Genomic DNA, 12,476 nt, shown 5'->3' with positions numbered 1-12,476 from the left:
AAACCCAAACCCAAACCCAAACCCAAACCCAAACCCAAACCCAAACCCAAACCCAAACCCAAACCCAAACCCAAACCCAAACCCAAACCCAAACCCAAACCCAAACCCAAACCCAAACCCAAACCCAAACCCAAACCCAAACCCAAACCCAAACCCAAACCCAAACCCAAACCCAAACCCAAACCCAAACCCAAACCCAAACCCAAACCCAAACCCAAACCCAAACCCAAACCCAAACCCAAACCCAAACCCAAACCCAAACCCAAACCCAAACCCAAACCCAAACCCAAACCCAAACCCAAACCCAAACCCAAACCCAAACCCAAACCCAAACCCAAACCCAAACCCAAACCCAAACCCAAACCCAAACCCAAACCCAAACCCAAACCCAAACCCAAACCCAAACCCAAACCCAAACCCAAACCCAAACCCAAACCCAAACCCAAACCCAAACCCAAACCCAAACCCAAACCCAAACCCAAACCCAAACCCAAACCCAAACCCAAACCCAAACCCAAACCCAAACCCAAACCCAAACCCAAACCCAAACCCAAACCCAAACCCAAACCCAAACCCAAACCCAAACCCAAACCCAAACCCAAACCCAAACCCAAACCCAAACCCAAACCCAAACCCAAACCCAAACCCAAACCCAAACCCAAACCCAAACCCAAACCCAAACCCAAACCCAAACCCAAACCCAAACCCAAACCCAAACCCAAACCCAAACCCAAACCCAAACCCAAACCCAAACCCAAACCCAAACCCAAACCCAAACCCAAACCCATCGTTTGTTGCTTCGTACTTAAACAAATAAAGGAAGATCTAAAAATTCGTTCTTAATAGAAAAATCTTTTCCCAAAAGAAATTATTTCCATGTCTTACAATTATTCGTAAACATTTCTTTGTCTCGGATAAACAAATAATGAAGCAATCCAATAACTGGACAATACTTTTGATTCTTTTTGCCATAAATACATAGCTCACGAGTTTCATTTCCTCTCAAATCTTTCTCTTTAGTTACAGTCATTTTGAGATTTACGCTGAATTCTTTCTTGTCATAATTTTTCACATTAAAGTTAACATCCCCTAAATTCATGTGAACAAGAGAATCTCCTCTCAATCCAGAATATCTACCAATGAGAATGATCGTTTTCAACATGATATCCGAAAATTTGTTCATATCTAGCGCATCTATCCAAGCAAACATATGTCCGTTCAATAAAGCATTCACTTTGAATGTTTGTTTTCCATATTTTCTAACTAAAGCACGAAGCACTCCACTCACCAATTCTGAATGAGCTGCCCTTGGCGATGCACCTAAAATTGCATTCAATTCAAAAAGACGACACAAGGCATTGCAGAAACAATCTTTCACTGTCTTATAGGCATAACCACTCTGTCTTGCCCAAATTAAAAACATTAAAAAGGTCACCTTTTTCATTGGAAATGGTTGAGGTTGGTATTTGGAAAATAATGGCTTGCCAACAACAATCTTTTTATAGAAAAACATATAGGTTCTTAGTGCATACAATTGATATTCCTCCGTTCCTTTTGCAAAACTCAATGACAAAGTGTCTTTCAGTCCTACAAAAAGTTCATCTAAGTCCTTACTAAATTCAAGTTCCGGAACAGAGGGACATAAATCCTTTGGCTTTTGTTTTTCCATTGGTTTTAAATGTTTCGCATTGTTGAGCACGGATCGAATTATGTCGTGATTTCTTGAAAGTAATTCAGACTCGTATTTGTCACAGCTAGTTTTCGGTAAACGTGCTTTCTTTTTCATAGCAGCAAGATCCATCTGAACAATTGTTTCAGTCTTTTTTGTTTTGTCTACAGCATCTCTTTTAAGATCATCATATTTAAGCAAAGCTTTAATATGCTTCATTGCTTCTCTTTCGAAATCTCTATCACTTTCTTCAGTTTCAGTTTTAAAGAGTTCAAGTGTCTCTTTAATAATTTGTAAATCTTTGAGTTGTCGATTTTTGTTTTTTGTGCCATTAAGGATCCCTAATAGAGAAGTAAGTAAATGTGGAACTTCATTGGATGGTACAGAATATTGATGTTCGTTTGAATGAATCATAAATTCAGCAGGAGCCAACACATCTTTCAATGTGAATTTTTGGTCATTATCACATTCGGAATCGGAATCTTGAAGTGAAGGATTCAAAAAGCATCGAAGTTTGCGATCATCATCATCTTCATCATTATCTGAATCGGTTGCATCTTCGTAAAGAAAGCCATTATCAGAGTCATCATCACTGTTCGCAATTTCCACATTTTCAGTGTCACTGTTCACATCATCCACGTCATCCGTCTCATCGAGAAGAGCCGGCATGTCTTTGTGAACAGCTTTGCCAGAAGTATTTTCATAAATAGATTCGTCATGAGAATCCGAAGAGAGTTCTTTCACAGGGCATTGTTTTGACATTTTTTACTCTTTGATTTTGACAGTTGGCGGGAACTTGCGAACAAACTTTCCGAGGGAAAGATGACTCATCACGGAAAGAGCTTCATTATTTCAGACATGACTCATTATTGATGAAATAAACAACATAAACATGTTGTACTGATCATATAGAAGGGGCATTGCAAGATCCATGACATGAAAATGTCTATTTCTCAACCACTCTTGATATGCTTCAATATCTGAATTAATAATATGCTTTAACATCTCAACCTATCACAAATACAACTATTTTCTCTTTGGTAGTGTACAACATACATGGACCCATCACATATGTCGTTTCCACATGTTGTCATCATATATTTATCGTATATGAGTGAAATTTAACATTTTCGCTGGGGCCTTGTATCATTTTTGAACTTTTACAAGGATGTCCTCTAGCTCCTCTAATCTATAACTGCATCTCCCAAATGATCATTGATAAAATTATTGAAAGAGAAAAACTCCCAATCACTCCACAAGATCTAGACATTGATGATATTGCCACACTTTGTTTTGCCGATGATATGTCAATTATCAATTCTAACATTACTCTCCACAACAAAAGACTCAAGAAAATTAACAGATGGTTCAAACAAATATTCCTAGAAATTAATCCATCCAAATCAGTTACAACTTCACTCCCTAAACCAAATGAGGCCTTGATTAACAATACCAAAATTCCAAACCAAGACAACCAAAGAATCCTCGGAGGATATCTTTTTGAATCTAAATTATTTAAGGAAGAACTAGAAAAAAGGAAACATAAGATGATGAATATCCTTAACATCCTCCCAATTAATCTGATTCAACCATATAATCTCAAACAAGTAGTCACATCTAAAACCTTATCCCAAATTACACACCTTGCACGCAGTAATTCAATAAGCCAATCCCAAATAGAATCATTCGACTCTTCAATCAGAAACCAAATCAAAAGAAAACTAAATATTGATGCAAGAACACCTAAAGAATGCCTATACTTACCAAACTACCAAGGAGGAATGGGTATTCCATGCCTTGAAATGATGACTGATATCATAACCCTAAAATCATTAATTAATATCTCATGTCACAATTACCAACTCATGCAAGAAGCGGTAAATGATGCTATCACATCAACATTCAACACCAAAAAATCCAAAAACCTAAATATATTTGAAAACTTCCACCACATAGCAAGGAAGTATGAGCTTAAAGTTGATAACTGCAACTACATACCTCAACTTGTAAATGAAGAATCACTAAAATACCATAAGAAATGTAAAAACTTTGAAGTATGGACTGATGGATCTAAAACTGAACAAGGAGCTGGATTTGGTATTATTTTACAATCCAAAAATATAACAACTAGACACAAATTCAAACTTGACCCAATCCATAGCAATAACTTAGCTGAACTACTAAGTATTGTCTACACTCTCCGATTATTACCAACAAAATCAAAAGCAAAAATCTACACAGACAGCGAAATAAGTATCAATTTGCTATCAAATCCTAAATACCGAGGACCATTTCTCCCCCTTAAAACTGAATTTGAATTCCTCAAGAAATCTAAAAACCTACAAATCACCATCATCAAAGTTAAAGGCCACCAAAATAGTGGTAACATTCACGTAGACAAATTAGCCAAAAAGGGATGCACATCAGGAAAATTGATAATTCCTCACAGACAACTTACCCAAAACCAAATTATCCTCAAATCCAATAACCACTGGATTCCAGATATTGCAACATTCATCAAGAACAAACAACTTCAGAAATGGAATGAATCAATAACTTTGAAGAGCAGGAATAAGTTTAACCCTTCTTGCATCTTCCCAACAACATTCAATTTCATGAAGTCAAAGAATATCTCTCCCCAACAAAAATATGCAATCTGGAGAAACATGCACAATGTTCACATGAAAACATTTAAACAACAAACTCACACCTGCCCCAGATGTAATTGCACCGGAACTATTGAACATTATTCCACACGTTGCATATTACTATCGGAGGAAAGAATGTATGCTAAACAACAGATGAAGAGGCTTCTAAACATTGAATTGATTCCCCATGACCGAAATGAAATTCTAACCTCCTCCAAATTCCTTATCGACAGCAGAGGAATCATTCTTAACTCCGACACATATTTTACAAGAAGAAAACAGGACATCATCAAGTACTGGGTAGACATTCAAGCAATTCTATCGCTCTTGATGGGTAGAGCTTTTAATCAATACTGGGAAAACGAAAGACCTGAGGAACCGAAGGGCCAATAAATATTTTTTCAATTTTTGAACTTTTCAACCCGAAAATTTTTCGTTCAAGCTAAAACTGACTCACCAAGAGGAGAGCTTCACCGTTTCATACTTAGTTGACAATTGATGAAATAAACAACATCTATACATCTTAGTGGTCATGTAGAAGGTGTATTACAAGATTCATCTCATGACCATAACCATGTCTCTCACAATGGCAACTAATTTGACTATTTGCCTCTGTCGTGACCATGGTCATCTACAAGTGTCACAACTGTCACTATACACTCTATGTGATGTTCACTACTTGTATTATTATTTTCAAGTTCAACTTCAAATCATGTTACTGACAGTGTCCCTCCTCCTGGGGTGACAAATTTTTTCCCTGATATATGGTTGACCAAATTTAGGGATGCTCCACGATCCGAGGAGTCTTTCCCAACCTCTCAAATTTCATATATATATATCATTCATGAGTACTACTATCATTGAGGAATTATGGGGCATGGTTTCATGTCTGCATCAATTTTTTTAATATATCAACCTGAGGTCTATGAAATTTACCGTCGCACAAGTTCCAGCGAAAACGTGAAATTTTTTTCTTTCTTGTGAACGACATGTCAGAACAAATAAACGAGCAAGATCCTATCGTTATAGGTCCTAAGACAACTAAATATGTTGTTTATTTGAAAATTACAAATTTTTGGGATCACTGAATGGGCGATATTCCCAAACCCAAACCCAGAAAAATAAAATAATTGAGGAAGACTTGTCCTCTGAACCAAGATTGGCGACCACATGAGAGAGAAGCAATCACATCATGTAGACAGACCACATCAGTAAGCTTAAAACAATAGGACATACGATGGGAAGAAATTTTAATTATTATTTCTGTTTTCAGAGGAAGGATCAAAAAAGGGAAAATGTTTGCACTATTTACTGTTGATTGTAGGACTCCATTACTACTTCATCCTCTTCTTCTTTTACGAGCAAATGGTCGTGACTGGTCTTTGAATCAACTTGTTCGTGAACTAAAACTTTCTTTGATGTGGAAACTAGTTTTTCTGCTTCAACGTCTCTTAATTCCTCAATTTCTCCAGTGCTTAAAACAGCTCTCTCATGTGCCTTGTCACTCAACAAGTACGACTGCATGACGCCTTTTCCCTTCACTTCGATATTTCGTTCTTCAAATTGCAAATCCAGATCATGAACTCGTTCATAAGTGGAACGAGAAATTTGAATTCTTCCAGACAATGAAGTGGATTCCATTCTAGAAGCAACATTAATAGTGTCTCCCCACAAATCATAGGCAAACTTTTTAGTCCCAATCACCCCTGCAACCACAGCACCGGTATTGATTCCAACTCTAATATCCACCTGATGAATCTGATCAATATTAAGAAAAACTATTGATGAGGAGGAGGGGAGTAAATTGTTTGTACTGTTGGATTGTGTCATGAATGTGTTCAAGTTATTTGGCGGAGGCGTTGTTGAATCATTTCCTGTTGAGAACTTTTCTATAATCATTTTTTGATTGTATTTTCTCACCACTCTGAATGTTTCCATGGCGAATCTCAAAACTCTTTCTGGATGATCACTTGCTTGATGCAATCCTCCAACACAGAAATATGCATCTCCAATGGTTTTGATTTTTTCTAATTCATACTTGTCAGTCAACGAATCAAATCCATTCACAATTTCACCCAACATTTTCACTACTTGATGTGCGTTCATGGTGCTTGAAAGTTTTGTGAATCCAACCATATCAGAAAAGAAACAAGTAATGTCAGGAAGTTTTTCTGCAATAAATGTCTCTCCCTATTTCGAGAATAATTCAACATTTGATATCAATCATGGATGAATTTGCAATCTCTTTCGATGAAACACTTACATTTTTCAATTTTTTCGCCACTGATTCAGGTAAAATATTTCTCAATAGATTTTCTGAAGTTTTCTTTTCTTCAGCTAGAAGAGAATTTTGCTTCTTCTCTGTTGTAATATCTTTGACGAAACACAAAAAGACTGCCTTTCCATCAAAAGTGGTCCATGAAATGTTCAATTTCGCTGGGAATCGAGTTCCATTCTTTCTCACACATTCAATCTCCAACGTCTCACCATTTACAATATTTTCTGTATCTGTTTTCATGTGTTGAAACGATGTTTGAATTCGTTCCTTATTCTCTTGTCCAAATAAATTCCAGAGAGGAAGACCCACCACTTCATTCATATTCTTTCCAAACATTCTTTGTGCTGATGGATTGTAAATATCCACTTCAAATTCTTGATTACACAATACGGCTCCATCAACTGTCGCATGGAGGACATTTCTAACCTTGTCTTCATCACTTGTTCCTTGTTTTTTCTTTTTTTGATTCCAGTAGTTCAATTGATGGAAGAGAATATAATTTCGGAGTGGTTCTTTTGCATCAATATTTTCAACTTTGACATAATTTAACATCATTCTCAAACAATGCATTTCTGAAAATTGTTTTTCAAAACTTGAGATAGATAAATAGGCGATGAGGGGAAGAAGTAAAAGTCCAGTTACCCCAATTAAAATTGTCCAAGTTTGACTGTCATCTCTTTGAACACTAGCAACATAAATTTGAATAAAGTTAACCATTCCGTCAGCTAATTTGTGGCATACTTGATAAATATAGGTGAAATATTGGTCAAACACTGCATATGGATCTTTTCCTGCTGAGACATAAATTTCATTAATCTCAATGGCCTTCAAAAGAAAGTTGTGAATCAAATCATTCAAACTTTCACACTGGGTTGAGTTTGAAGAAGAATTGTTCTGTTGACAATTAATGCCTTTCAAGATGGCATCAATTTCAGGATATTCTCCAACGAGAGGAGGAATGTCATCATGACCAAATACTAACTTATCCCAATATCTTTCTAAATCTTTTGTAATTTGATCAATTCCTTCATGGTATTCGAACACACCATGTTGATCGAAGAGTAATGCTGAATTCAAGTAATATTTATCATAGGGTAAAATTCCAAACGCAAAAATCTCACCAATGTGCATCGTCGTAATCTGGGCAGAGGCTGCAACCTTCACTGAGTATTCAATATTTGCAATAATACTTCGTGATTGGTCCGTAGATGACAAGGCAAAATATAATAAAAGGGCAGAGAAGAGAAAGAATATCGCCCCAAATAATACAACATAGGTAAGGGTTCTAAGAATTGGGTTGTGCCACATTGTACTAGTGGCTTTTGTTTCTACCTCATTGACTTTGATTTCATGGAAAATTTTGCCTATCGCTTCTTTTGGAATATATTTTTCAAACAGTTTCACCACTTTTCGTATTTTCATGGCAAATATCATTTGAATACCAGCAGTAAGTAAACAGAACATCAAGGAAACTATAAAAGAGGCGATACAATAGTAAAGTACATCATTTCTAAAAAGCGTGATACTACTGAACACCTCGCTTGAAATGTTTTCACAAAAAGTTTCATAATTTTGAGCGAGTGTGTCTCTATTGTGCCAAATATACATGGTAATAAAATCATTAAGAATCGTCTTGTTAAAATCATTCCCCTTCCAGCTTTTCATTGTCTCAGAATATTGCAAAAAAGAGTTAGTGAGAGTGGAAATGCTCACATTTCTTGGTTTTGGGTTGAGATATTGACCATATAAATTGCCATGTGGAATTTCTGGAAAATAAACAAGATGTGAATCTTCAGAATACTGTTGGTAAATCTTATCTGATAAACGACCTGAAAGAGCCAAATTCTGAATCTTGTAAAAATCTTTTAGCGCTATCGATAGTCTTTCAGAGAACGTCTTGTCAAAATCACTCATATTGAGGAGTCCAGCCGATGTCAATGATGTTGAAAACGACTTGTTGCCAAATAACGCAGACACTATTTGGTGCACTCTCAAATCTGAAATGACAGTGAGAGACCGTGCAGAAGGAGTACATGCATGTTCAATCGTATTCAGATCTTTTGTTGAGGCACTAACTGCTTTGCATGCCAAAATTACGTTCGTTAGGAAAAGAGCACCAACAATGACGTTCATTGAGATGATAGCGGCATACCAAAGAAAATGGTTCTCGGATGTAGCAATGGAGTTCTTGTAAATTATTTCCTTTTTCACTTCGGGTGAGTCCGCTGCTTCAGAAATGTCAAGTTGGGATTCATCCTCAACTAATTCTTTGGTGCTTCCTTGTAGTCCGTTAAGACTTGATGTCAAATGCAAGTTCGTTTTGGATAAGGAATTTCTGACATTCATTGAGCCTCTATATTGAGATGTCTGTTTGAAGGAAGCTGTAGATGGTAACACACGATTTTTCGATCCAAAAATAAAGCTCACACTTGCAGCAGTGTTTGTCATATGACTGGTGTGTTTTTCATGTCCCTTCCTAGAGTCTTCTTCTTCAATACTTTGAGCATCTTGATAGAGCTCGAAAGCTTTCTCAGTGTTGAAGAGAACTTCTTCATTAAATTTGGCATACAATCTCAGAAGACTCTTATCTTCAGAGAAGAGTTTCGTTGAATTTTCAAATGTTTCTTCACATTCCATGATGAGAGTGGAGGCAGCTCTATTAATTTCTAACACTCGCTTTTCATTCACATTATCATTCATTAGCTCTTTCCAAACTAATTTTCTACATTGAACAATGGTGAGAGTGTCTCTTTCAAGACGATTCAACATTTCAGACATGTCAAAAGCTGAAAAATCTTTTGAATCACCTTTCTCTTTTCGAATAGAATCTTGAACTTGTTTTAGTTTTTCATTCAACATGAAACTCAAGAATATGGACAGTTTTTCATTCCTCATTCTTTTCAAAAGTGTTTGAGAATATTCGAGAGAGGAAATGCAATAAGATTTTCGTGGTTGTTGGAAAGTCACCTGACGATCCATATCCCAAAAGTATGCACATAATAAACTAGATGAAACGAGAAGATTTTTGTGTTGAAATCTTTTGTGTTGAGAGACTGATTTGATCATACAAATAGCTATATCCTTATCTGAAAATCCGAATGTATCTTCACTTCCTGCATTTCCTGAAAGCATGCAAAATTTAAGGAATAGTTCCAAATTTCTAATTTGTTTTCTCTCTTCCATTTCTTTAAATAAAGCAATGGCTTCCTTTTCAAACAAATTTTTGATTGCTTGAAATCGTTCTTCAGGTGTAAAATCATCAATAATTAAAACTGCACATTCAACTACACCTTGCATGATTGTTAATCTGTATCATGTTATTGATTTAGATCATGTAATGAATTATGAAAACAAAATGTGGTTAAAGAAGAAGGAATTTGTGTTTTCACTCACCTTGTCACCTTGTAAACGACTCTTGTGTAAATTTCAACAATAAAAAATCCAATCAAGAATCCAATAAGAAACATTCCAAAGGATGATGTTACAAACGCTAAACCCATTTCCCATTCATTCTTTGAATTGACAAGAAATGAAATTAAAGGAAAAACACAAATGAAAGCCTTTCCCAAACATAAACCGCCAATCAGTGAATTCTCAACCCTTCTGTAATAAGGAAGTAAATACAAGAGCATGATAAAGAGTGTAAATGAGAGGAGAATATGAATAATACTCTTCACAAACATGAGAGAAGTTGGAATGATTGCATTCAATGTGATTTGAATTTCTGAAACGACCAAAACACTTCCAATAAATAATGAATTGTCAACAATAAAAGGAGTCCCACTTCGAATATGAGTATTTCCCAACACAACACTGCACAATACAGTGCTCAGAATTAAACAAATAATTCCCAAAAAATTCAAAACAATCAATGCAATATTACTCGAAGAGAAGCACATATAAGAGGGAAATCGATTCAAAACTTTTTGAGGGTCACTGAAACCATCAAAAGTGACTGAACTTGAATAATTGCAATCAATGAAGGAAGTCATCAAATAAGTCATGACTAAATGTCCAAAATAAATGACAATCCCCAACACCTTCATCAATGACTGAATAGTCTTGATGGAAGGTTTTGCCTTATGATAAACTCTCAAAGTGTAGAGAAATAAACATATTACAGAAAGGGACAACAAGATGCATATCGAAGATAATGCAATGGCTGCTTCATATGGGATGGCATTCATTGAAAAGTTGACCAAATAATTGAATACTCTCCATACATATGCACCGTACAGCCCATAATTGTATTCTCCTTCAAGTCCAATCACAAGAGAACCAATCCAAGCATAAATATACAAGCTCAATACCAGTAGGTTACTTTTCCATCCCTGTTTGCTTTTAGAATCGACTAATACGAGCAGTGTAGAGACAACCTTCTCTTGTATTTGGGAAATTATTTTCTGTCCAAACGTATTTACGAAGCTATGAGATGATGAATTGGAGGATTGAGAAAAGACAGAGGGAGGTTTTGGACAAATATTTTGATGAGATATGATAGGAATTGTTGGAATTGTACCATCATCAACCAATACAATATTATCTGTTGCTTCTGAATGTTGTTGTCTCTCTATAGTTCCATCCAAGTGGTTGGAAGGATTTCTGTTGGATGACATGATAAGTTTGTTTTTTTCTTCAAAGAGAATAATTGAAACTGCAATTAATCTCTGGGATATTCAAGATTTGGTGTGTCCAATGGTGGGATTGACATCTCTCTCATCAAACAACATCCAATAATTTCCATTGTCCATACCGTTCATGGTGAGTCTGACATCAATAGATGGACATTGTAAAAATCGTAACCTGATGATAGGACACGACGGCTCTGAGAGATACCTATTTCGGAACAAGTTAATAGATTTGAAATGAACATTCTGAGATATCTCCCAATATTACAACGCGGAGACAAGCTATGTTCGATCCATTTCTGTACTGACCAGTGGATTTGATGTCGTGTGATGGTCTTCTGTCGATTCTTCTCGTTTTTTTTAATTACAATTTGTGGAGATGTGCTTTCTTGTTGTCTGATACTAGTCATTAGTGAAAACTGAAAAGAATATCACGTGCTTTCTTCTGTCAAAAAGTATTATCAAACAAACATGATCCACGCCATCACACAACATCAAACAATAACCTCAAACAATGTAGCATGAAGTTGTGGTTTGCGATAAAGCGTTGGTGCAAGAGAAAATAACAATAAAAGCCGTTCACATGGTGAAAGTGTTGATGAATTATTTCAATTTAAGACTTTTTTCACAGGAGAAGGATTTGAAGTTGATCCACATTTAATGAACTGGATGATAATGAAACTGATGATACAATTTGTCACTGATAATGAAGTTGTGATGTGTGACTCATCAATAGCAATCGCCATGACTATATCTTGCATTTTAGACATTTAAACAAAGATCTGCTCATTGTGAATCTTTGAGTGAGCTTTCATTGAGATCTGATCTAATTCATCTTTGATCATACGTGTCACAATTTGTTGGACATGTTGTATTGTCCTAGATTTCTGAATTTTCAATTTTTAAATGATGTAAACAATCCTTTGACATCACACTTGACGATTTCAAGTTCAAATGAAGAGTCATGTCTTTTTCATATTCGGAATGATCACCAAAGTTTCTCTCCGAACGACTTCCATCAAATGAAATAATCTTATCAGTCAATAAAACCATCAATGTTGTTATGGTTCACCTCCTATCATTTGGAGAGCAATGGTTTTCAACGACAATATAGTGGTCAAATTCACCAATAATCACTCTAAAGTTGTTATAGACTGAAATGATCGCTTCATGATCACACTAATAATATCATCATCGTAGTGAATTTGTCGGATGAGCCCGCACCAATCCACTCATTGAAAAGAGAACAATAA

General features: G+C 35.9%; 4 protein-coding genes across 4 annotated transcripts in view; 1 reads left to right on the top strand and 3 right to left on the bottom strand.

The window, feature by feature from the left end:
• Nucleotides 1-788, bottom strand: part of FDP41_003316 (uncharacterized protein) — a gene marked incomplete at both ends in the record, with an annotated part of 2,020 nt that extends 1,232 nt beyond the window's left edge. The window contains one exon of the mRNA XM_044706607.1: nt 1-788. This exon is cut by the window's left edge and continues 579 nt beyond it. Coding sequence (XP_044562707.1) covers nt 1-788 — 788 coding nt within the window.
• An 80-nt stretch (nt 789-868) lies between these two features.
• On the bottom strand, nt 869-2,431 carry FDP41_003315 (uncharacterized protein; the record flags this gene model as incomplete). Its single annotated transcript, XM_044706606.1, has 1 exon — nt 869-2,431. The coding sequence occupies one exon, from the start codon at nt 2,429-2,431 to the stop codon at nt 869-871; it is 1,563 nt and encodes a 520-aa protein (XP_044562706.1).
• A 446-nt stretch (nt 2,432-2,877) lies between these two features.
• FDP41_003314 (uncharacterized protein) lies at nt 2,878-4,710 on the top strand (the record flags this gene model as incomplete). The annotated part of the gene is made up of 1 exon (XM_044706605.1): nt 2,878-4,710. The coding sequence occupies one exon, from the start codon at nt 2,878-2,880 to the stop codon at nt 4,708-4,710; it is 1,833 nt and encodes a 610-aa protein (XP_044562705.1).
• Nucleotides 4,711-5,625: 915 nt separating this feature from the next.
• On the bottom strand, nt 5,626-11,211 carry FDP41_003313 (uncharacterized protein; the record flags this gene model as incomplete). The annotated part of the gene is made up of 3 exons (XM_044706604.1): nt 5,626-6,507; nt 6,581-9,902; nt 9,989-11,211. 3 exons carry the CDS (start codon nt 11,209-11,211, stop codon nt 5,626-5,628), a joined length of 5,427 nt encoding a protein of 1,808 aa, XP_044562704.1.
• Nucleotides 11,212-12,476: the final 1,265 nt, after the last annotated feature.

Source organism: Naegleria fowleri (assembly GCF_008403515.1).
Source record: "Naegleria fowleri strain ATCC 30894 chromosome Unknown tig33, whole genome shotgun sequence".
Classification (NCBI taxonomy): Eukaryota; Heterolobosea; class Eutetramitea; order Acrasida; family Naegleriidae; genus Naegleria; species Naegleria fowleri.
The sequence above is the reverse complement of the archived record's forward strand: the minus strand, read 5'-3'. Positions and strand labels throughout refer to the sequence as shown.